General features: G+C 35.0%; 1 protein-coding gene across 3 annotated transcripts in view; it reads left to right on the top strand.

Annotated features, from left to right (window-relative positions):
• The window catches only part of NBEA (neurobeachin), a 464,261-nt gene that overhangs the window by 374,704 nt on the left and 66,333 nt on the right, over positions 1-23,224 (top strand). For all 3 annotated transcript variants that reach the window (XM_030449922.1, XM_030449935.1, XM_030449928.1), the window contains 3 exons: positions 4,659-4,771; positions 14,165-14,305; positions 22,018-22,137. In XM_030449922.1, coding sequence (XP_030305782.1) covers positions 4,659-4,771; positions 14,165-14,305; positions 22,018-22,137 — 374 coding nt within the window. The remainder of the gene's footprint in view (positions 1-4,658; positions 4,772-14,164; positions 14,306-22,017; positions 22,138-23,224) is intronic.

Genomic DNA, 23,224 nt, shown 5'->3' with positions numbered 1-23,224 from the left:
CTGAAATAATTATATGAATCTCTCCTTAAATCTCTCTCTGGTTTGCCAATACATCTATCCTGGCAAGCATGGTCTTTGCTTAATCTGTAAATTCTTAATTGATGCTAGAAAAAGCATCCTCATGGAAAAAAATCCATCTTTCTATGACTGCTACGTTTTCAATCTTTATATCACCCTTTTACCACCTCTAAAACTGCCTGGCTTCATTTTTAGTTCAGCTGTTTCTGTTGTGATCTGTACTCATGACTTAATGGCTGTCTACTACAGCTTCCATAGTTCTCTCTTTCCAGATCCCATCCTGTCCAAAGACAGATGATTTCCATCACCTGTGATGGCCTGAAGACTCATTGCAATTTCAAATCAAAATCACTCTACATTTTCAAAACTCTCTAAAGTCTTGTTTCAACCTGTTTCTCAACCCTTCTAGCCAACTTTTTTCTCATCTCCCTATTCTGTTTCCAAGGTGTTCACCTTTTTCTTGCCCTCTTCCCTGACTCGAGCATATTTTATCATGTTTACAGCTCTGGGTTTTTCTCCCAGAGGTAAACACTGCACTCTGCTACTTATCAATCAGTCTCAGTGTTATAATCTCTGTGTTCCTGGTTTTTGTCCTGGTTGTGTAGATATAAACCTTCCTGGTCAAATTCCCCCTCCTCCTACCTGTTCCCTTCTCAGGGATCCTTTGGCTCTGAAGGTATAGAATTATCTATCATCAAACCAAGTGTTCTTTCTTCAGGCTCACAGGAAAAAGCCATATTTTATGTGATCAGCCTGTGTGTCAGCTGAACCCTCTGGGTGATACAGGGAACAAGTAATTTTTGCTGATCTCAGTTACAAGATTATTGAAAAAAGTACTTAAATATAATCCCGTGGGAATAAAGAGGAGTGGAAACAAGAAGGAATTTTATAATATGGTCGCAGTACCCATTATTTTGATTAAAATTCTAGTTTTGAAATCAGTTTCTCAGAATTTAACTGATTTCTGCTGGTTTTTCTTTTCACATTGCAGTAGATTGAATGTATGTTTGCATTTGTATTTGTTGGAATTCTAATTCTTTTAAATCCTACCTGCCACAGCTCTTAAAAGAAGCAGAGACTGATTATAACCATAATTTTATTTAAGTCATTCCTTGTAGTGGAAAGGGATTATTTTTAAAGGTTTGTGGAAAAAATGACATCTTCAGTCAGGTAATAAATTCACATAAACTTCTTCCCACTCCCTCTTTTTTCCTCCTGTTTAGCATTTTCCACTTTTTTAGTCTGTGATGTACAAGCCCTCACTGGTTAATTATGTATATATTTAGCTACTGCATGTGTTGGGCTTATTATTGTCATCTAATTAGATGTAACTCGAACTACTTGCTTCTAGAAAAATCATTAAAAATTCTTTCCTAATGACCTAGAGATGACAAAATGTCTGTAAAGTGTGAAGAAGCAGACAAGCACAGGAACATCACACTTAAAGAGTGTTAATCCAGATGCTGCAATCATCTAATTAAACAATATTTTGCTGTCATTAACATTTTCACCAAGGAATTGCAGTTATAATTTCTTTGTCAGCTGTCTCTAGCTCACTTTACCTTCAAAACGAAAGTGCCATATAAAAACATTAAATTGGATGGTTTAATTAAAAAGTTTTTTTAATGAAGAAACATATCCAGTATTTCTGAGATCTCATTTACTATGCCTCAGTTTTATTGTTCAAGTAGATTAGTGTCATAGGCTTGTGATATTTAATATTCAGCCCTTAATATTAATCTCTGTGAGCCTACTTGGGGAAAAATCTGACACTTCTGAAGAGGTATAGGGACATCCCATAGCGCTACACATTTATCTTTTATATTTATTTAGCTAAAGAAAGAACCAAAAGATTCTTGCTGGAAGCACCATGCAATTGATGAGATGGCTAAATATATTAGTCTGCTGACATTACTCTGAAAATAATCATTGTGAAGCCAGAACTGATGAAGAAAGCATTCTTAATAAAGTTAAGCCACTAATATTTATGCATGTTTAGCATTAGGGATTTGTAATCCCATTATAGGCCTAGATCAGTGTCTTCCACTCAGGTAAGCATACATGTGTGGTCTTACCATGTAAGTTTGGTCTCCTTTCACAATTTCAATGAGGGCTCCTATTCCTGAGCAATTTTTATTTCTTGATATTAAAAAGAAAAATGTTGAATTGAGAAAAATAAATACAACCCTTTTTACTAAACAAATAGAAACCTATTAGTAGTAGTTAATACCTTCATAAATAAAATGCATTTTATAAGTATTGAGATAGCAGAGGAGTCCATATTTTGTTTATTTTGTCATGAAAATATATTTATCAAACACATGATTACTAAGGCTACATTCTTTGTAGCTTATCCTACCTATACTGAGACAAAAACTACTTCAAACTATTTCTCATTTGAGGTAAAAAATGCACAGATGAGAGTTACTGTACTGTTGGGATTGCTTTTTTTCTTGCTCTATTCACATATTTATGGCTTTCCTATGTGGAATAGGGACCAAACGTCAAAATCTTGACTGAATATTGAAATGAAATTCATATAAAAATGATTTAAAATCTCAATATGGGAAAATCTCAATTTTGAGCTGAAAACTCATTTTCTTTCAAAATTTTGCAAAAGTGGGCTTTGACCTTTCCAGGTATTTCTATAAAGTGTTTTAAATTGAAAGTCTTTATTACTGTGAGCTCTTTTTTCATAAAACTTTCGATCCTGCAGAATCATTATTTTTGCTTATGTTTTGTGACAGTCACCTCAGTCACCCCAGGAATTTTCTTCCCTAATCTCAATTTTTTTTTTTAGTCTGTTGTCAACATAAGCAAAAATGTCTTTCTTTTCAATAACCTTTTACATGTTTTTTTGTGAACTTAATTGAGAATTCAGATGGTTGGAAAAACAGTCATTGTACAGCAGTATATTTCTATAAAGTCCATATTCTGTATAACATTAGATTTTGACATCTCAAGAAACTTTAAAAATCCTCTTCAATTAATTCCTCACAAAATAAAAAAAAATACTCTGATTTAAGAAATGTGAAATATGAGGCAGAGCAGTCTTACTTCAAGACATCTAGAACCCACCTTAAAAACTCTAAACCAATATTCTGCCAGAGAGTACCTTTCCTTTTGCCCCCTCATGTAGATAAATTCTGATGTATTTCCTGATGTAATTGCTTGATAAATTCTCATTCTGTCTGAGAATGGTTTGCATTGTTGATCCTAAAGAAGTATTTTTTGTTTCTATCCATCTTTATTTGTATGTGGCATGCAGTGTTGGTATTGCTGTTTTGAGAAAAGTGGTGTTTACACCTTTTTTTTTCTTTTTTTTTTTTTCTTTTTTTTTTTTAATATATTCTTGTGAGCATGTACCATTTCAAAATTTTAAAATGAAAACATACAGTTGTTAACACTTTTCCTATTTGGAGTGAAGCTATGAGCATAATAGAAACATGGTTCTTGTTCATCAACTTGTATCGAAAAAACAAGGTGTTTGTAGAGTAGTGAAAGTTTCACATTTCATTAAAGCAGAACTGATTTTTGTGGAAAATTGCAATTGCAAATGCTGCTCAGAACAAGGAAGCCTGTGTTTTCCTGGGCTGGGTTTTGTACCCCAGGAATCTGTCCAGAATCTGGAAGGAAGCAGTTAGTGAGACAGGGCTGTAAATCTGCTGCAGGACTGGGAATTGTTAACCTGGGTTATTTCAGTCTGCTAATTATATTAGAGAAATACACACACACATATATTTATGACCTGATGTATTTTTTTTTTAAGAGTTATGTTGCATATTGTGTGGTTCTCAGTAAATCAATAAAGGTAGATGGTTCTGTACTGAGCAACTTGGTTTCTCTTACCACTAAAATGTTAGATCCTCCTAAAGACCAGTTGACACAGAAGTAACAGCCTGTCCCAAACACTTTTCCTGGTGATGAATTCATAATTTTCAGTTCATTTTAGTTGCAAATTGTTCTTTTTAAACTGTGTCTAAAAATGGTTTTGCACATTTGAGTTGCTGGGATGGTAGCAGTGTTTCTTTCTCTATTTGAAGAGTGGCTTGGGGCAGTCAGCTCTGTCATGTAAGGGTAGATAATGTTTTTTAATGTTCAAAGTGGCTAGGAAATATTGTTAAAGCAAACATGGCTTCCTTCCATTTTTTTTTCTTTTTCCACTGCTGCAGATAAATCTCACCAGTTCTCCATTGAAGAAGAGCTGGGGGGATTCATGGATTAATATAGTCTAAGATAGGCCTAGAATTGCAAACCTCAAACTTAGCCCCTTCTTGTTGGACACTCATTTAATCTTTGCCAGATCATGGTACTGTATATGGATGCTAGGAAAATAACAGACTAGCAGTTTTAGATTTCAGCACGCATGCATGGAAATAAAAAAGGAATGTTTATTGGCATAATGTGCTTTTGGTTGATCTTGCAAGATACTGTGCTCTTTATATTGTGGTGGTTTCTTCACTGACTTCTGATTCAAGGGAAGTGCATCAAAATGGCTGCTTTTGTCTGGAAGATTTATATTTGATTTTCTCAAGTGGTGGGAACTGGAAACATATGATGCAAAAGCCATAACCACTAGATTTCAGCTGGAAAAGTTTGGAACTATTTACTAATTTTAAAAATGTTTTCTTTCTTATTAGGACGAACATACAATGATCTGAACCAATACCCTGTATTTCCATGGGTTTTAACAAACTATGAGTCTGAAGAGTTAGACCTGACCCTACCAGGCAACTTCAGGGATCTTTCAAAGGTATGCCTCAACTCTGTTAAAGACATTTAGCCTGCCTTTTAGGAAGAGAGTTTGGTTTACATTTCTAGGCTAGTTAGGTTTTTATCTTAAAATCAGAAAAGCCTAAAAGAGACCTTTCTATTTTAGAATCATTTTAATCTGAATCTCTACACCATCCTATTTGAATGTCCCCAGCTGTCCAGTTCCAAACCTGTAACTCCTCTGTACCTTCTGACTTATGGATCATCAGTGTGTCAGACCACTTGGTCTCACTAATTATCTTCCTTGGTTTATGAAAACTTACACTTTGGAAATAAAAAGCTTGGACTAATTTTGTACTTTGTTTTTCAGTGGCTAGAGGAGGCAGCACTTTCTTTTGGTTTAATAATAGTTTAATTTTCACTCAAAACCACAGGAGGCTGTCACCTGCTGGCTTTAGGAATAAGACTGGAAAGGAGAAAATGACTCCCTAGACCCATTCTGCAGCCCTGTGCACCAGCCCCTGCTTTCATTTTTGCTGCTGGTCAGGGATGAGGGTTTCTGGGGTTTCTTCCTTTAAGTCTGCTTTTCTTTTCTTCTCTTCCTGTAAGTAAACACCTTGGGCAGCACTGGAAAGGTCTCACATTCCTTTTGGGCAGTTACCTTCAGGTGTATTGTAATATTGATTGCATAATAGTAGATAGAGGCACCTAAATTTCTTTTCTTCTTGGATAAATGAATAAGTAAATAAAACAAAAAATTAAACTGCATTCACAGTATGCCTCAGATGTAAACATGTTGGTTGATACAGTACTTGTGTAGAACTTCTTTCCTGTCACAATACTGTGTTTCAAAAATTTCTTTTTTGCTTATATAAATACCATTTTAATCTGTACCAGGTACAATAAAAGAAAATCCATATCTGTGGGTTAAATAACAATCAGTAATCATTTCACTGGCTTTTTCCCTAGCGTGTTTGAAAACACTTCTGGTTTTTAGTTGTTTATAGTGATAAAAATGTCATTAAGACCTTTACACTTTTCAGAAAAGATTCAGATTTACTTTCTAATACTAATAGCAGTACATGTGGTGAAGTGCAAGAAGATATCTGAATAACTCCAATATCTGAAGGGGGCCTACAAGAAAGCTGGGGTAGGGCTTTTTACACAGGTGTGTAGTAAGAAGACAAGGGGAAATGGTTTGAAACTTGAAGAGGGGAGATTTAGGTTGGACATTAGGAAGAAATTCTGTAATTTGAGGGTGGTGAGACACTGGAACAGATTGTCCAAAGAAGCTGTGGCTGGCTGTCCCCTACCTGGAAATGTTCAAGGCCAGGTTGGATGGAACCTTGAGCAACCTGGTCTGGTGGGAGGTGTCCCTGCCCATGCAGGGGGGGTTGGAACTGGATGATTTTAATGCCTCTTCCAACCCAAACCATTCTATGATTCTATGATTGAGATTAGACTGCATCTCATGAATCATTCTTTAGGTATTTAGTTTTGGTTGAATCAAGATTTTTCTGGCAGCTTATTAAAGTGTATAATCACTACAGGAAGCAGGATGATAGTTGAACAGATAGATTTTCCTCATGAGTTAGTAAAGGCTCATTATGGAATTAGTGCTTGTAGAGCTTATTAAGTACACTCCTAGTAGTGCTCTCTCATGAAAGGAAATACAAAATCAAGTCCCCAGTTATTTATTTTTCTTCAAGAGTCTGTGCTATGTACACCGTAGTATTTTGCCTGCTAACCTTTTCTTACCCAGTTCAATAACTGAATTCTCTTACTCAAAAGCTACCGGTGGTTTTCTCTGGAAAATCTAGGTTTTTGACCACTAAAAACAAGTCTGCACAAAACTAGTTAAGGAGAATGGTCTTTTTGACAAGATCTGGGATGCTTTTTATCCCATAGATGTTTGAGAAAACACACGTGAAATCTGTAAAGTGTTGTGGGATCTCTCAGGATAAAAGAGAGATAATGGTCAGTTTTTTTCCAGTGTTTGTTATCATAGCATCTGATAAATTTCATTTCACAATAGATTAAGGGAAACATAGATTAATGATTTTTTGTAAAAGGCACTGGCCAGTTAATATGAAATGCCTTACTTTGTGCACTTGGGCTGTTATGCATTACTTGCATCCTGGTTCATTTTGTGCACTATCAGTAAAAACCTTCCTTGGCAATTCTATTTTTATTTTCAACATTATCTGTAAGTAAGTAACTTCTTTCCTTGTTAGGGAGGTGAATCCTGAGTACTTAGTGCTTAAAAGCAGGAGTTAGTGATTTATTGTTCACATTATTGAGCCGGGGTTTGCCATCAAGCTTCAGCCAGACCTTTGGGGCAGACACAGACAGCATCCTTTCCATGAGGAGCCACTTCCTTCTGTCAGATTTTACCCTGCAATGGAGAAATGTTCCTGCAGATTTGATTGCAAATCAGAACCTCCAGCTAAGCTGCTGATGGATAAAATCTCCCTTGTTGATTCCTGACCTTCTGTCTTCCCACAGGTCTGCCCTTCTTAGGTTTCACAAAGCCTCTGTCTTTAATATGTAGCAATTAATAACCCTTAAACAATTGTTTGAAACAATTTAGAGTTCCAGCACTATTACATATGTGGTAGAAGGTCAAAAAAGCAATGAAACTAAAAGTGAAACCACCTATTGTGCTTTGTGGTTTTTTTTGGTTTAAAAAAGATTTGGTAGCTAAATATAAATACTAATCAAACTTATTTGAAAACAAATAATTTGCATGTTATTCTTCAACAATCTTGTGTCAACTGTTATAATTGACTCCATTCCTTTTAAAATTTTTTAGCCTTTTTATTCCTAGGCTTTCTACATAAAATATGCCCCCCCCCCCACCTTTGTGATATCACTACTTCTAAGTGAGCATACACTCTAATGTAATTTATATGTACTCTGGAAGTGAAACTAGATGTGTTTGGTTTGCTTACAGTGTCAGTGGCAGAGTAAAACATAAGCCTCTTGCATTATCTCAAACTTAAATATTTACATTTCTGCAAAGCCCTCTTGAACATGTAACTTGTCCTTTCCTTTCATTCCATTTTATTCTGGTTTTGTGTAGCACTCCTTGTTGTGGTACTTTTGAATCCCAAATGTTGCTTGCTCTCTCACAAAAATGGTATTTAAGTATTAGCCTTAAAATTCCTATGTCCTTTTTATTTGAAGTGTTCTGAAATTATTTAGTCAAGGCTTTAGCTTTTACTTTACATATCATTTCAGATTTAAAACCAGGGCCCATGAGCACTGAAGGTGCTGTAGCAGTCGGATATATTGGACCTCTCATTTGATAAGACAGTTTAGGCTCAAGTTTTATTCATTACACATACAAGGTTAAAGGTTATATTTATTGTTTGACAGGATGAAAAGCTAATGAAAGCGGCTGTCATAGATACGTAGATTATCTTTTCCCTATCAAACCACCAGGTGATCTGCTTATTTTCTTCTTAACAGAGATTGCCTTTGGAAGAATACCTAGGTAGGGTATTAAACATTAGCATGGGTGATGTGCATGCAGCCCTAACTCGACACTGGTTTTGGAGTTTCAACACATTTAAAATATGATGTAGTTTGTTTGCACAAAATCCTATGACTTTTACTCCTAAATGATGTGAATGCATGGGTTTGACATGCTGCATTGTCCCTGCTCATTAAAGTGTAAATGGGAATTTCTCCTCATTTACTTCCAGTCATACAACCTGTTAAATAAAATTATTTCTTCACCAGGCAAAGTAATACTAATATTGACATGTGTATGAGACATCACACACCCATTCATCGAGTGGAAAAAATTATATTTTGTTAATATAGAAGGTATTTGGCTGACGGGTGGTGATAAGCATAACCACTTTTCCTTATTACTGTGCCATTTCAAGAAAAGGAAGTGATAAAGCCCCAGGCTTCTCAATGTAATAATGCAAATTAATTCACCAAAGTGTGAATATTTCAAGGCAAACCCCACAATACTTCCAAAAAAGTGTATGCTGTGGAATGGAGTGTTATGGTCTTAGCAAGAGCTGCTCTCACTGGAAAAATAAAATCAGTTCCTGTAACTTCTTTTTTCCACACACAGCTCTACCATCAGAAGGAAAATTAGTTTGATTCTCATTTGGTTTAAGCCACACAGTTAAATAATTGCTTTTCTTAAATAAAAAGTTCATTCAATGAATGAAATTCAGGTACTCTGAATATGCCAGGATTCTTATTTTTGGCAATGTTGATATGCTAAAAACCAAAACCAAACCAAAACAAAAAACAAAAATCCAAAACAAACAAAAAACCAAACCAACCAACCAACAAAAACTATTGAAAAATTTGGATAAAAATATAATTTCCTTCAAAATTTAAAGTACTATCCTAAGATGTCCTGCTTAAAGGTTATTGGTGGTTTTTGGTTTTGTTTTGTTTTTCCTTCTGTATTTTTGGTTTGGTTGTGGTTTGTTTTTTGTTTTTATTTTTTTGCGTGTGTTGCTTTTTTGTACTAGTTAAGGAAGCAGTGAGGGAAAACTCAGCTAGATCTAAATAAAATAAGACTCAAGATTTCTTTTGAACACAGCTACAGTTTTGCAGAGTCCATTACAAAAATAGAGATAATAATGTAAGGTAGCTGCTGCATGAATTAGAGTCAAGATAACCTGAATATTTCCATGGCTGGATAAATAGGATGCTACGTTCACTTCTGCTCTCATGAGAGAATGTAGTCCTGTGAAGATAGCTGGCAAAACAGTAAATATTACATGAGCTAACACAACATGTCCAGTGGATATAAACACTGGATGTCTTGACAATACAGTGGTTCAAAGGCCAGATGTCTAAAGAGATTAGCCAGATAAAAAGAGTGACATAAATAGCAGTGTGGTTTTAATGTTAAAGTAAATACTTACTTTATTTTTAAATGGAAAAAGAAGCATAAAATAAACTCAAACAGCAGCTTCTAGTACATCAGATGGGAAGTGGCTGAGTAGGCATTGTTATATGGTGAGTTGTTTTTGTTGATTGGAGAGTGAAGTGTTTCCTCTAAAACCATTTTATGAAAAGATAATGCTATTTTGTGTGAGTCCTTTTTAAAGCCCTTTTTAAAAATAAAAAAGACAAATTATATGTTTGGAAAAAACATTTTATATAACATTATAGGAAGAACTTTTTATTTAATGTTCAGAACGATTTTACTCAAATTCAGTTTCTTTACCAGTTTTACAGTTAAAGTAATGGGCTGAGACAGTACAGGGATTGAGCCTTGCCTTTGTATTATTTGTGCAAGTCATTTAACCAGTTTGCACTGCAATGAATCTCATTGAAATGGAAATAAAATTATTTTCTTCCATTACGTGAAGATGCTGGGATAGATCTGTAAATAAGATTTGTCTCCAGTTTATAGCCAAATTTAAATCATATTCATTGAATTTCTGGACTGAGAATAGCACTATAACTATTGGAAAAAGTCACCAACACTCTACATACTCCACACATTTCACAAGAAAGATGAGAGACATTACTGTCCAACTTGCCATCCAACAGGACACATGCTCCATCAGAGTAAAACTGGTTTAGGTGGGAGTTCATACAACCCAGTTTCAAAGGCTTTACAGAAAATGTGTGTCTCTACTGACAGACATGCATGGCTCTACTCTTACCATTTCTTTGGGTAGTACCATTTCGCCACACGGACATTAAAAAGCCTGTAAGGAAGCCAGGAGCAGACCTCTTTTAATCCACTCCTGGTGATTTATTTATGTAAGTTTTCACTTTCATAAAATTCCTGGTTATTTGGTACACATAAGCTGATCTATTGGTCTATTTGCGACCAACCAGCAAGTTTTTAAATCACACAGGAATAAAAAAAAGACAAAGTTGAGCACTTTCCATTAGCATTTTCCACACGTATGGTTTTCTGCATCAGGGAGAAGGGCTCCATTAATGTGCACAGAACCATTTCCAGTATTATTCCCTATTACTGTGCAAAAAAAAAAAAGAGGAAAGAGATGTTTCTTGTATTTATTCACCACAGGCCAGAGATCATTCATGTAACACTGAGCCTGAAGCTGCAGTTGTATGAGTACAGTGCAGCTCCCAGCTCTCCTCTCTTTGCAGTGCAGCAGAGATAGAACCTTTGAAAAGTGACACAACTTTGGAAATTCCAGTTGTCATCTCTGCAGAAACAGAGATGGGTTTGCATCCCAGCCTCTCTAGCAGTAGCTCAGGGATTTCTAGCACACTTTGTATTGCAGGTTATGGTCATATTGAAGCAGTGTACCCAGGAAAACTGGGAATCTTTGCAGAATGACAGAAATGAACCTATATTTCCTGAGTACTGGCTAGCATCCAGGTGACTAGGTCATCCAATCTAAGATCTGCCCAGAGAAGTAGAGGTGAGACTTTCTAGCTGAAGGTCAACTCTACTTCACCCCCTTGTTTCTTTTTTTCTTTCCTTCCCTCTGGGATAAGGAGGGGTGATTCCCAGAAAATATTCTTCCCAGAGATTTTCACATGAAAATTTCCATACCACGCAAGAAGAGAAATGACTCTCATGATATTTCACTTAGAGAGTCTGTTTTATTCAGCAGATATTTTGTACATTACAGCATATTCCTTGAAATGAATCCGAAAGTAATTGAAAAAAAAATGGATTCTGACACTGAAAAGAATATTGATGAGGATGAAGGTAATCTTCAGAATACAGCTTTTTAGGTTTATCATTTAATAAATTGAACATGTGTCTTCTGAAAGTAGATTATTTTTAGCTACTTGTGCAGGCATTTTTAAATGAAAATGGGAATACACAATCTTACAACCTTAGATATTTTATCTTTTAAATTGAAATAACACTTCTCCCTGAAGAACTGAGAGAACATGATGATGTGTTTGCGTTAGTGTTTTATGTGACTTTGGAAAATTATTGTCAAGTTCTTGAAAGAAAATACCTTTTTCATTAAATACAACAATATATAAATTATTTTTAATTATTTTTCTTTTTTTTTCCTAAGCTTTATTCAAAGCTAAGGGTTAAACCATCATTAAAATTTTGCTAGTCTGTAAAAAAACTTTGTAATTATTTTTGTGATGAGTTATGCTTCACAGTTCTTGTTGCTGTAATCAATTTACAGTGAAGAATGAAAACACAGAGCTTACTTGAGGAAAGACATCTGATCAGCTTCAAATGTGTTTGGAAAGGCTTGAAGTTCTGTGTTTCAATCTTGCTTTAAGCACCACATTCCTCCTCTATTGTGCCTTCAAACACAGATGTACAGTAATATTGTGACAGATGACACCTCTCTCTTCCTTAGCCCCAGAATTAACTGCAGAGTGGGGTAAGATGCACCTTCACAGTGGAAGAAAGAGGTCTCAGGATGTTTTTGCATTACAAAACACAGTCTCACCAATTTGTCTGCCATTTTGTGTTTCCTTCACAGAGGGGGTGAATGTTTCTTGTTAAGAGACTGGGGTGTGAATCGCTGCTTTAGCTTTTGAAATTTGCGTCTGGGGGCTGGAATTTGTTCTGTCAGGGAATTGGATACAGGGTACCTGGATATCAGCAGGTCCCATACAGTCCCCAAAGAAGCCTGGAGCCTTGATACAATTTATTAAACTGCATGGTTTGTCATCTAGTAGAAAAAAGAATATCTTTTAATAAGTGACTCTTTCAAGAAAGTGGTTGAATAACCATTTTTATATATTGGCAACTTGTAGCTCATAATAATGCCAACAAGTTTCCTGGCAGTGCTGGTATGTGTAACGAAACTGAGCATAACAAAAATGCAAATATTTATTTTTTTCTTTTTCCAATAGTTGGGAAACAAGCCTGGATAGTGTTAGGGAATGGCTCATACTTCTCTTTAAAGAATGTTTTGTGAGGCTTTGCAGTGCAATCTGCATCAGATAACACTGATCCTCAGGGATTACTCATACATTTTACACGTATGAGAAAGCTATTAACATCTCCATGACACAGCAAAGTATTAAGCATCCACAGTGTTTCATGCTAAAAATACTGAAATCATGATGTTTTAGAATGTAAGTGTTCAACAAACACTGCTATTTTAAAAAAGCTAATATGTGAAATTGAAAAGCAGCATGTTCTATGTCAGCCTTTTTAACCGCCACCTCAGAAACCATAACAGTTCTGAAAGAATAGAATACTTGTAGCTTTCAGTTACATATGTAGGGTAGTGAAACACACTGATTTGATTATGTACTAGTATTTCCCTTCCAAATGACTTTGGGTTTTAACTCAGTAGAAAAGCTGTGCTGTGAAATCAAATGCAATAATACCTGTTAGCATTTTGAAAAAAGTTAAAGTTACTGATCATATGTTTGCTTTCAAGTTGTAATTCCCTTAATAGTATAGTTTCTAACTTAATTTTTTAATTTAAAAACTACAGATAATCATTTAGACTTATTGTAAGTTTATGCAGTTATTCAGCGTGGAAGTGTGTGCTCTCCTAAGTATTAATCTTTGTGTTTGTTTAATTTTGCTACAGAACCTAAAATCTGAAGATTCTTTGCAGATAGGTAGTAAATACATTACTATTTCACCTGGAAAACCAGATTTAAGATCTCATATATGTCAACATTTTATCTTTTCTGTTTTATTTACTCCAGGGGTTTGCGTATTACACAATGACAAATCCATTTTGCAAAAAAGTTATGAGCTAAAACATGCTAGGAAAAACATAGAAAAATATCTATCCCCTAAGTACACATATCAAAACTAACAGTTCCTAATACCCTCTTACATTTCTTTTGTTTTTATCTGACTTGTATAGATTACCTGTTAAGTATGCCCCAAACGGAGTTGAATTTGTAAATAATTTCCAAATCCTGTTGTTTTTACGTACAGGGCTTGTTTGTTTCACTCTGAAAAACCTGGCTTTGTTCAGTAAGAAAGTAGATCCAGTCCTTCAGGACCATGCATGGTTTTTAAGTATTTCTGCTTAGTATCACCAGACACCATCAGCAGTTCCGCGTGAAATCTTTTCATCATGAACAGTGCATTACAAAGTATCCTGTGTGAGCAAAAGTCAGTTTTCATTAGCTGTGTGATTATAGTGAATGACAGCAACAGAAATATTAGTTTGGCCTCAATGCATTTAAAATGCAGTTTTATAAGTCTATTTCCAGAACAATCTTACTGAATTAATTGGGAAACAACTCATACTTCAAGAAGGCCTTGAAAGTTTGCAGATGTGGATCACTTACGTTTGTCAATTAAAATAAGGAAAGTCATAAGACTTTTAGTACACAAGGCCTTGGAAAAGAAATTGTAGGATTGCAGCAATCCAAAGCGATTACTGCAGCGTGGAATGAGTTTAGTTGCAGAGTCTCCTATGAAGTGAATCTTAATGCAGAATTAACCTGTGACATGTCAGACACTCTGCCCTTCAGATGATAATATATTTGGCCTCTGATCCCTTTGCAGCCCATTGGTGCTTTGAACCCAAAGAGAGCAGTCTTCTATGCAGAACGGTACGAGACATGGGAAGATGATCAGACTCCACCTTATCATTACAACACCCACTACTCTACATCTACTTCTACATTGGCTTGGCTTGTTCGTATTGTAAGTATTTTTTGGATCCTGGTGTTTGTTAGTATTTTTACAGCATTTCTGCCACTTACCACTATTTCAATTTTTTATAAAAATAAAGTAGCTTTCTAACAGAATAACCTTAAAATCTCAGAAATTCTCCAGTTGTGCTGCATATACTCATTTACAGTGATCATGGAGTCCTTCCTACCCAAACAAGGTGAAATATATTTAAGACAAGAGGGCATGGTCTTAAGTTGTGCCAGGGGAAGTTTAGGTTAGATATTAGAAAGAATTTCTTTACCGAGAGGGTGATCAGGCATTGGAATGGGCTGCCCAGGGAAGTAGTGGATTCTCCATCCCTGGAGATATTTAAAAAGAGACTGGATGTGGCACTCAGTGCCATGGTCTAGCAACCGCAACGGTGGTTCAAGGGTTGGACTCGATGATCTCTGAGGTCCCTTCCAACCCAGCCAATTCTATGATTCTATGATTCTATGATAGGCATAAAATGGTACAGGCATAAGGATGCAAGTGATGAAGAAAATCCATCTAAAAGGGAATGCATCTACAGAAGTCTCCAAACAATACAGAAATCTGATACTACTTGTATGTTGATTTGTTAGTTTCAGCTAGGGACAAATATGTACAACATTAAAGAAAAACCTTTATTGAGAAGGATATTAAATATGTCATGTTGAGAGAGGAATTCTAGAACCAGTTTTGCATTAAAACAGCAAGGAGTGATATTTTATGCAAATGAACTATGCTTATCAATTAATAAATAACTTACAGTTTCCAGAAATGTCACGATGTAGAATCTAACTTCAAACTATTTCAATTCTGGAAACCTCAGCCTTAAATCCTATCCTCAAAATCACATCCAGGGAAGTAGGCTAAACTTCAAAGATGGAATGAATCTGAGTTCAGTGAATTACAGAAAAAGGACTGCTGATAAGAGACCGAAGCTTTCACACAGAAATCTGCAGTAATGAAAATTTGACTAGCTATGTAATTACTGAACTTAAACTTTATTCTGCCAATGGAAATCTTTCACATAGGATGTATTCTAAGCGTGGTTTGCACACAACCAAGCAAAGCAGAGCTACAGAAAGCTACAGGTAGGAGTTTTCAGTTATCACAGGTTCCCTTAACAAGCCCTGTTTTTCTGCTCAGAAAGGAAGAAATGGGATATACTTCCTAACCTTTGGAAAACTGGACATTGATTACACTCCTACGTGGGATGATCACTGTATTCTGTTTAAATGTTTCTAAATTATTAATGAATTGTTGAATACATTTTAAGGTAGACATGTGCTTCTTTGCTGCCTTGAAGTGTATTAAAACCAGTTGTTTTGTATGCATGTTTATCTATTAATTTTGGCTGCTGTTCAACAAAAGATTCCCTCTTGCCAGTCAGCAAATACCTAAGTCTGGAAGTTTGCTTACAGACTGAATGTACAGCACACCAAGGAGTATTCATTTCCTGGATTAGGCTAATGCTGTGTCATTTTTACTACTGTTGTTTATGGAATATTGTAGGTGTTCTTGCCTCTCTTCTGCCCTAAAAGAGCAAGAGGAACAAGTCTCTGCCTTGATGGACTTGCAGATCTGACAAATTAGGTTTGTTAGAGCAAACAATATACGTAAGAGTATTGAGCAGAAGAGAAAAGGAGGAGCAGTGCTTTCCAGGGAAGAGTTTGCTGGAAGGTGAAAACAATGAAAGGAGAATTTAAATAAGGGGACACAACTGGATAGGGGTTTTGGAGATTGTTTAAATATAAGTGACCAGCAAAGAAAGCAGTCACTATTGGGAGGAGACAGCAGAAGTGAGAGACATGGGGCAAGTTTAACTCTCAAAAAGGAGAAAAAAAGAAATAATGTGATGAGATCAGATAGGGTTTTATTTGAAAATAAAGCGTGTATAGAGACAGTAAAAGATTGTAGATATAGGGATTATAAAATCATACTGATCCTTAGAGAGATACTTATGACTGCAAAATAAAGGATGAGAAATCCCAAGGGAGAAGATTATGCCAGTGAAGTTGATAGATAAGGCTAAGTCAGATTCTGGAAGCTTAAGTAGGATTTCTTGCTTGTGAATTTTTATAAGCTAGTGTTTGGTATGGGTTTCTGAAGAAGTCTGGGTAAGAACATTTCATAAAAGGTAAATTACAGTCTAGTCCAGGAACATGAAGAGATGCAGAGATTCAGTCAGAAAAATGCTTTCAGTATTTTAAGAGATTGGAGAAGATTCATATGAAGAGGAGTTATTCAGTAGAGATTTTGGTAGAAATGAGAAGAAACTGAGAATAAAAAAGAGGAGTGTAAAATAAAATCATGGGAGAAGATGAACCAAACCAAAGATTAAAATAAAAGGGAAAGAAAAAAAGAGAAATAGAAGAAAAATAACCAAGCAAGCAAACAAAAAGCCATGACAAGAAGTAATCTTTGAGTGAGATCTTGAGAAGCAAAACAGAACAGTATAGAGTAATGGGGATTCAGGGAGAGAAACTGCATGTCTTGGTCTTTGTGTTGGAGGGAACAGTAGTTGCAATGGGAAAAGTAGTTTCAGCCACTCTGATATATGTATATATAGAGCTGTGCAATTGTCACAAAATCTTAAAAATCTTGCTTTTTGGCTTTGACAGATGCAATCTGGTTCCTGTCAGTTCCTCTTCAAAACATTGCATGTAATACCATATTTCAGATTCAATTCTGTGAGAATCTGCACCTTACTGCCTTATATTTCCCTGTCTTGCTTTCCATTTCTCACTTATCAGGCTACTTTTATAAAAGACACTTCATGATTTAGCTTCAGTTTTGTCCTGTTTGATTGATTGTGATATCATCAATCTCTGCCTCTGATTTGCCATTATTAAATTTTTCACTGGTAATATGGTTTTCTCTTGAGTTCTTTTGTGTACTAGGAGTTTCCAGTAAAAATCCATCTTTAAAATTGACCAGGTTCATTATGCTTTCAAAAAATATGAAGGTGGCTCTAGCATATAATATGTCGAAGCTACTGATAATGACAACAATTATAATAATTTTATTATTAATTTTTATTCTTCTTCTTCCTTTCATTATACTCAACAGAATAGAGTGTAATTCTTAATTGCAGCTATGGGCTACTAGAGAAGCTGGAAGGCTTCTGTTTGTATTTTTGGTGAGCTGTACCAGTCTATGTGTGTTCCATTCTTTTCTTTAAGAACACTGAGAAAAATGTGTAAACAGTGTAAACAGGGTAAACAGTTCAGGGTAAACAGTGATTCAGCTTCACCAGGCCAAGTATCAGACTGGATGCTGAGGGTCATACAGCTGACCCTGAAACTGTCCCAAAACAATGCAGCACTTTCTGGACCAACTCTCTGCACACACACACACACACACACACACACATTATTATGTATATGTAAATATAATTATAATTCTTAGTCTGTAAATTTTTGTGTAAGCCAATCCATTGTGCATTTCAGATCCCCTCCACAGTACTAGAACTCTGAAAGGCCAGGAAACAATCCTCTAATTAGCTTCTGAAGAAATGAACTGTGTCACAGCCTATTTAAATTTTTATTGCTATAATTACAAATGATTCCCACGTGTTCTCTAAAATGGTAGGTCTATATTAAAAAATCAACTGTTTCTTGAAAGTGATCAGCTTTATAAGTAGTGAGGCAGATTACTGAAGGCTATATAACTACTTTACAGAGACAGAGAATATGTATTAAAGCCTATCATGTAGTTCAGGTTAATGATGATGATAAAAAATAACAGAGAACACCACAATTTGTGTAATATTGCCTTCCTCTCCTTTGAGGTGTTACTGAAATCAAACCCTGCTTGAACATTTTTGCCCACCTCTCATCTTTAGATCTAAGCCTAAGGTTGTCAGCTCATTCCTTAGGAAATCTGAGTTAACGTCACACACAACTTTCCTATATCAAGCAGAATAAAAGCTATTCTGGAAAGGCATTCACTGTCCTGTTGACAGAGTTCCTGTTTTATATTGATGAAATTAAATATTCATAGTTTATGGATAGGTGACCATACCAACTGGTTCAAAAGCAGTTTTTCTCATGCACTTTCCATGTGGGATAGTCAGTATTTGAGTTACACTAAGCAGAATAATTTAACAAAGAATACCACATCAGAATGCCATATAATCTTGAAGGTGAATATCATTGTTTTCACATTTTAAGGTGAAATAGGTTAGAACTATGGTACAATTGAATGCAGTTGCTCTTGTAGTTGCAGTTGTAGAAGTTGTGTTTGAGTGGATCTGTTACATTGCCATTGGATCAGAGAGCAGTACCAGAGTGCAGGATTCCTTCAGGTTGTGGTCAACAAGTTTGTAGAAAGTAATTGTTTTCCAGTTTCTGTTGTAATAACTTAAATTCTTCTACAATGTAGAAGAAATTCTGGATTTCTTGTGACTCAGGTGTGACTGAGCCAAAACCAATTTTTTAGTGAGATTTAGGGGTGAGGAGGACTTGAAATTCTTCTCAGAAACAGAAGTGAATCTGTCTCCTATTTGTTAGGTCTGAGCAGGACAGTCACAGATATATCAGACAGAAGGTGTACGTCACTGACAAACCCCCAAATTCTTTTTTTGTCCTCTTAAAAAAGGCTGAAAAGACATTCTTGTTTGACATGTCTCATAATGACACATCCCTTCCCCTTCCCTCTCCTAGTCCCACCATAAATGATCCAAATGGGACTGGGCGCTGTTAAAGGGTGAGGGAGAGAAGTGCTGCTGAAATGGAAAAATTACATGTTACCACAGCTCAAGCTTGTGTCTATTGTAATCAAGTAACCCACAAATTTCTCTTCTTGTTGGCAGTGAACAACGCATGAATTTTATTCAGAATATTAGGAATGAGAGGGATGGGGTTATAATGAAAATGTTGTGCAGCTTTATAGCTTTCACAGCAACAAAACCTTTACATGAAATGACAGTAATCGTTATCATAGAATAACAGTATTTAGAAGAGTATATTGAATATAGATATGAATTGTGTTTACATAATGTAAGCACTTGACTTCTCAGAGAATAAAAATTACCCTAAAATTATGTGAGAGGTCTGAGATAAAGCAAGTGAAAGCTCTGAATTTCTGCTAAGGATTAAAAATCCAAAAAGATAGGCACAACAAGTCACAGCAAGATAACATAATAGGGCACCCTGTAGTGCTCAGCTATTAAAAGTTTAATCCTTGGTTATGAATTTTATTGCTTTTGTATATTTGTCTCAGATGCTTAAAATAATGTTGTCATGGAATTTTGGATTAATACTTTTACATGATTTATTGTAATTACATCATTTTTCTGGTTTCTCTTTTTTTTTTTTTAATCCATCAACTGCTTCTGAACCTCAGCAGTGACCCACAGTCTGCTGCACAATGATAGTCACTGCACATTAGATGTAATTATAAAGAAAAAAATATCCTTTTGGGGTTGGTAGAAGACAGAATTACTTGTTCTCAGATCGTATGAAGTTTTTCAGTATGTGTAAGCTAGAAAAAGCATAATTGGCAAAGATTACTACAGCAAATTTATACAGAAAATTGAAGTTTGAGAATTAAGTTAAAACAAAAATAATTGCAATGTTAAATGATATTAGTAGAATTTTAGTATATATTAATATAATCAAATTCCTGTGTATATTGCTTTCAATTTGCTAGCTCTGGGTCTGAATCATACACTTTTGCATTTATATTTTACATGAAGTTCACTATATGAAGCACTGCAAAATCTAGACATCAAAAAACGTAATTTATTTTCTTTCAGTATTGCAATTCATTGTGATACTTTTATGCTGCTCACCATGTTGAGATGCTGTTAAATTTTAATATTCTACCCAAATTATAAACCTTTTTCACACATACCCCACACTGTTTAATATTTCCAATTGCAAACAAAATCATTATGCAATGGGAATTCAGGTCCTCCAGGAAGAAATGGTATTGTTCTTACTTTTCATTCAATTTAATATTTTCAGATAATTATCACATACTAGGATTTTATGATGAGAATGAATGCACTGATTAAAGTATATTTTTCAGATTGTTACCTGTTCTTTTGAATGTATCTTTTTAATCTAAATTCCTAGTGTTTTAAGAGGGAAAAAATATGGAAAACCATACACCAATTAGCATTAGAATGTCTGGCATATGAAAACTATTCCATATTTGTATTGACATACACTAAGAAAAAAGAATGAAAAATTCAAATAGAAACGATTCCCTTAAGTTGCTTCAAATGTACTGGCACACTATAATGACAGTAAGAGAGATATTCCATTCCTTCTCTTTTAGAGACAGAAATTTAGAGGTTTTATTCTTCTTTGAAGGAACATAGCCTTTGCTAACCTTCAGGTATGATAAAAAAGATTAAATGAGAAGACTTACAGAGTAAAGATAAGGGAAACAATGGTCTCGGGAAGTCTGAATTCCCTCTTCTATTTTCCTCCTCTTTTTGGCTTCTTTCACTGCTTGTGCACCATGCTTTCCTTATGTATATTTTAATTGCTTTAAAATGCTACAGAAAACTAATTATTTAAGTCCTCTTTATCCTTGGGTAATTTGAACACAATATATACAATGTGGCATAATTCCTTCAAAAATTCTGTATTATTGGAGATGTTCCTTGCTTTGTTCAAATTTTTCAGAAAAGTAATCAGAGAATATATAGAAAAAAATTCAAATAGTAGATGGATAATACTGTAATAAGAATTGTGACCAAGTGCCTTGGTTAATGAAATTTTGAAGTGATGATAAAAGGAAATAAATTTGGGTGTGAATTTAACAAAAAGGGCACCTTTTCAAACATTCCCAGCCAGACTTTGGCAAAGAGGAAGAAGTAGTTTCCACCCATGTGGACATATTGCCAAATATTAATTACATCAATGGAGTGGTGCTGGAAAAGCAGGGAGTTGGCAATGCTCTTGGTATCCAAGTTCTGCTGTCAAATTAAGGATTTAGTCCCATGTTAACCACTGCCCTGCAGTGGAATGAGGTGACATAAAAATGCATTCTCCACACTACCTAAGACCTGAGCTCTTCCCACCCAAAAGTTACAACCTAATTCCATTTAGTAAGTATTGGCAGTGTGGTTTCAGACAGAATTAAAATTTTTTTAAAAAAAAAATCTAAATATTGCATCTCTGTACCTCTTTCCAAAAAGTAATGCTAAAGCTAGATACCTTGCAGCCATGGTCAGCCTCATAATGACCATGCAGCCATTATGCCCACAAAAGGCAAAATTGGACCTCCATAGGTCTTTTGAATGAAATGAAAACAAAAGGAAAATCCATGCAGGCATATTTTTTAAGATTTTCTTTTGCCATACCATCTTACAAGTGTAAACAATGCATAATAATGTAAATAACAGAGAGTGTTTATGATGGTTGGAGTGAAGTAGGCAACCAACACGAACTGGAACTAAGGTCCATAGGTCTGCCACTGATGGGTGGCAGTCTTCCAGTCTTCTGGAAGAGTCAATATATAAAATAACCTTTCCTTCTAGAACTCAAGACTTGTGTGTGCAAAATGTGTTCATGCCAATAAATGTACTAAGATATTCAGTGCAGATACCCATGTGATGTAACGACGAGGTGCTGTATTTTCCTTTAATTCAGCTCTTGTGAAGTATTTTGATCTGCAAAAGTAATTTGGATTTCATTAGAAACCTGCTGCATGATTCTTTCTGCTGTTTTCTTAATCTGTCTTCATTTCATTAACTACAGGAGCCCTTTACAACATTCTTTCTAAATGCAAATGATGGAAAATTTGACCACCCAGATCGAACCTTCTCTTCAGTAGCCAGGTCTTGGAGGAACAGCCAAAGAGATACATCAGATGTGAAGGTAACTTATACATTAAATAAACTGATAAATGTGCTTTTTTAGTTGTGCTGTTTTGAAGGTAACATATAAATTAAATAAACTGATAAATGTGAATTTTTATTTCTGTTATTTTGTTTTATATAGGGACAAAAAAGGTTTTATATATGATTTCTTCAATACACTGGGCATAGTGTAAATAAAAGGTAGACGTTGCTTAAGATTATTGTTCTAATAGAAATAATCAAAGATTCTTTGAAGTTGAGTGGACAAAAGGTGTTTTGTTTTTAGAGAAAAAAAACCTAACTGATCTAATTTAGATCAGATAATCAGGAGATGGAGAAAAGCCCAATAAATTGTTCTTTCCTGCTGTTAACTCAATATTTGGCCCACTCCATAAAACACAGCAGGAATTGGATTTGACCTTAAAGTGTCATATTGTTATAGCCTGCCTAGCTCTGGGTTTGCATTGCCTGGGGCAATTAATAAAGCATTAATGACAAGACCCATTTAAAATGTTGGCTTTTCTGTACAGCTTTAGCTTTTACTTGACTGTGCCTGGGGATATTATGGAACAATACACATTAGATTAAAACAACTTCTACACGACATACAGAAACAGCCAGAGAGCAGGGTGATATTTCTGTTGTTATTCCTCACCTATTGTTAAATACAAAGAGTTATTGTTCAGATACATGGAGATGTATCAGAAAAAAAAAATGAAATCTAATATTTTGAATAATATGTCACTTTCCTGATTCTTCTTTTATAGTAATAAGGAAAGCAAAGGCTGTGGTATTCCTTTAAGTGTTCTTTTTTTTTTTTTTTTTAACTTTATTTTATAGTGAATATTTTCTTTCTTCTATTTCAACACTGCCATTCATAAAAGGAAATGCTAAAGTCAGGGTCATATTACCATTATTCTTTTGTCTTTACTTGACAAAAGAAAATGATGTTAAATTGTTGATTTATTTTTATTCCAAAGCTCCTATTTACATAAATATTCCACAAGTCTCAGAAGTGTACATGGACAAAACATTTTGTTATTCAGTTTCTAGCTAGAATAAGGAATTGTAAGTTCTGTTGCCATTTTAGCATACATGAGAAAATG

This window comes from Calypte anna, chromosome 1 (genome assembly GCF_003957555.1).
Source record: "Calypte anna isolate BGI_N300 chromosome 1, bCalAnn1_v1.p, whole genome shotgun sequence".
NCBI classification, from domain to species: Eukaryota; Metazoa; Chordata; class Aves; order Apodiformes; family Trochilidae; genus Calypte; species Calypte anna.
Note: the sequence above shows the minus strand (reverse complement) of the source record. Positions and strands in the feature narration are given on the sequence as shown.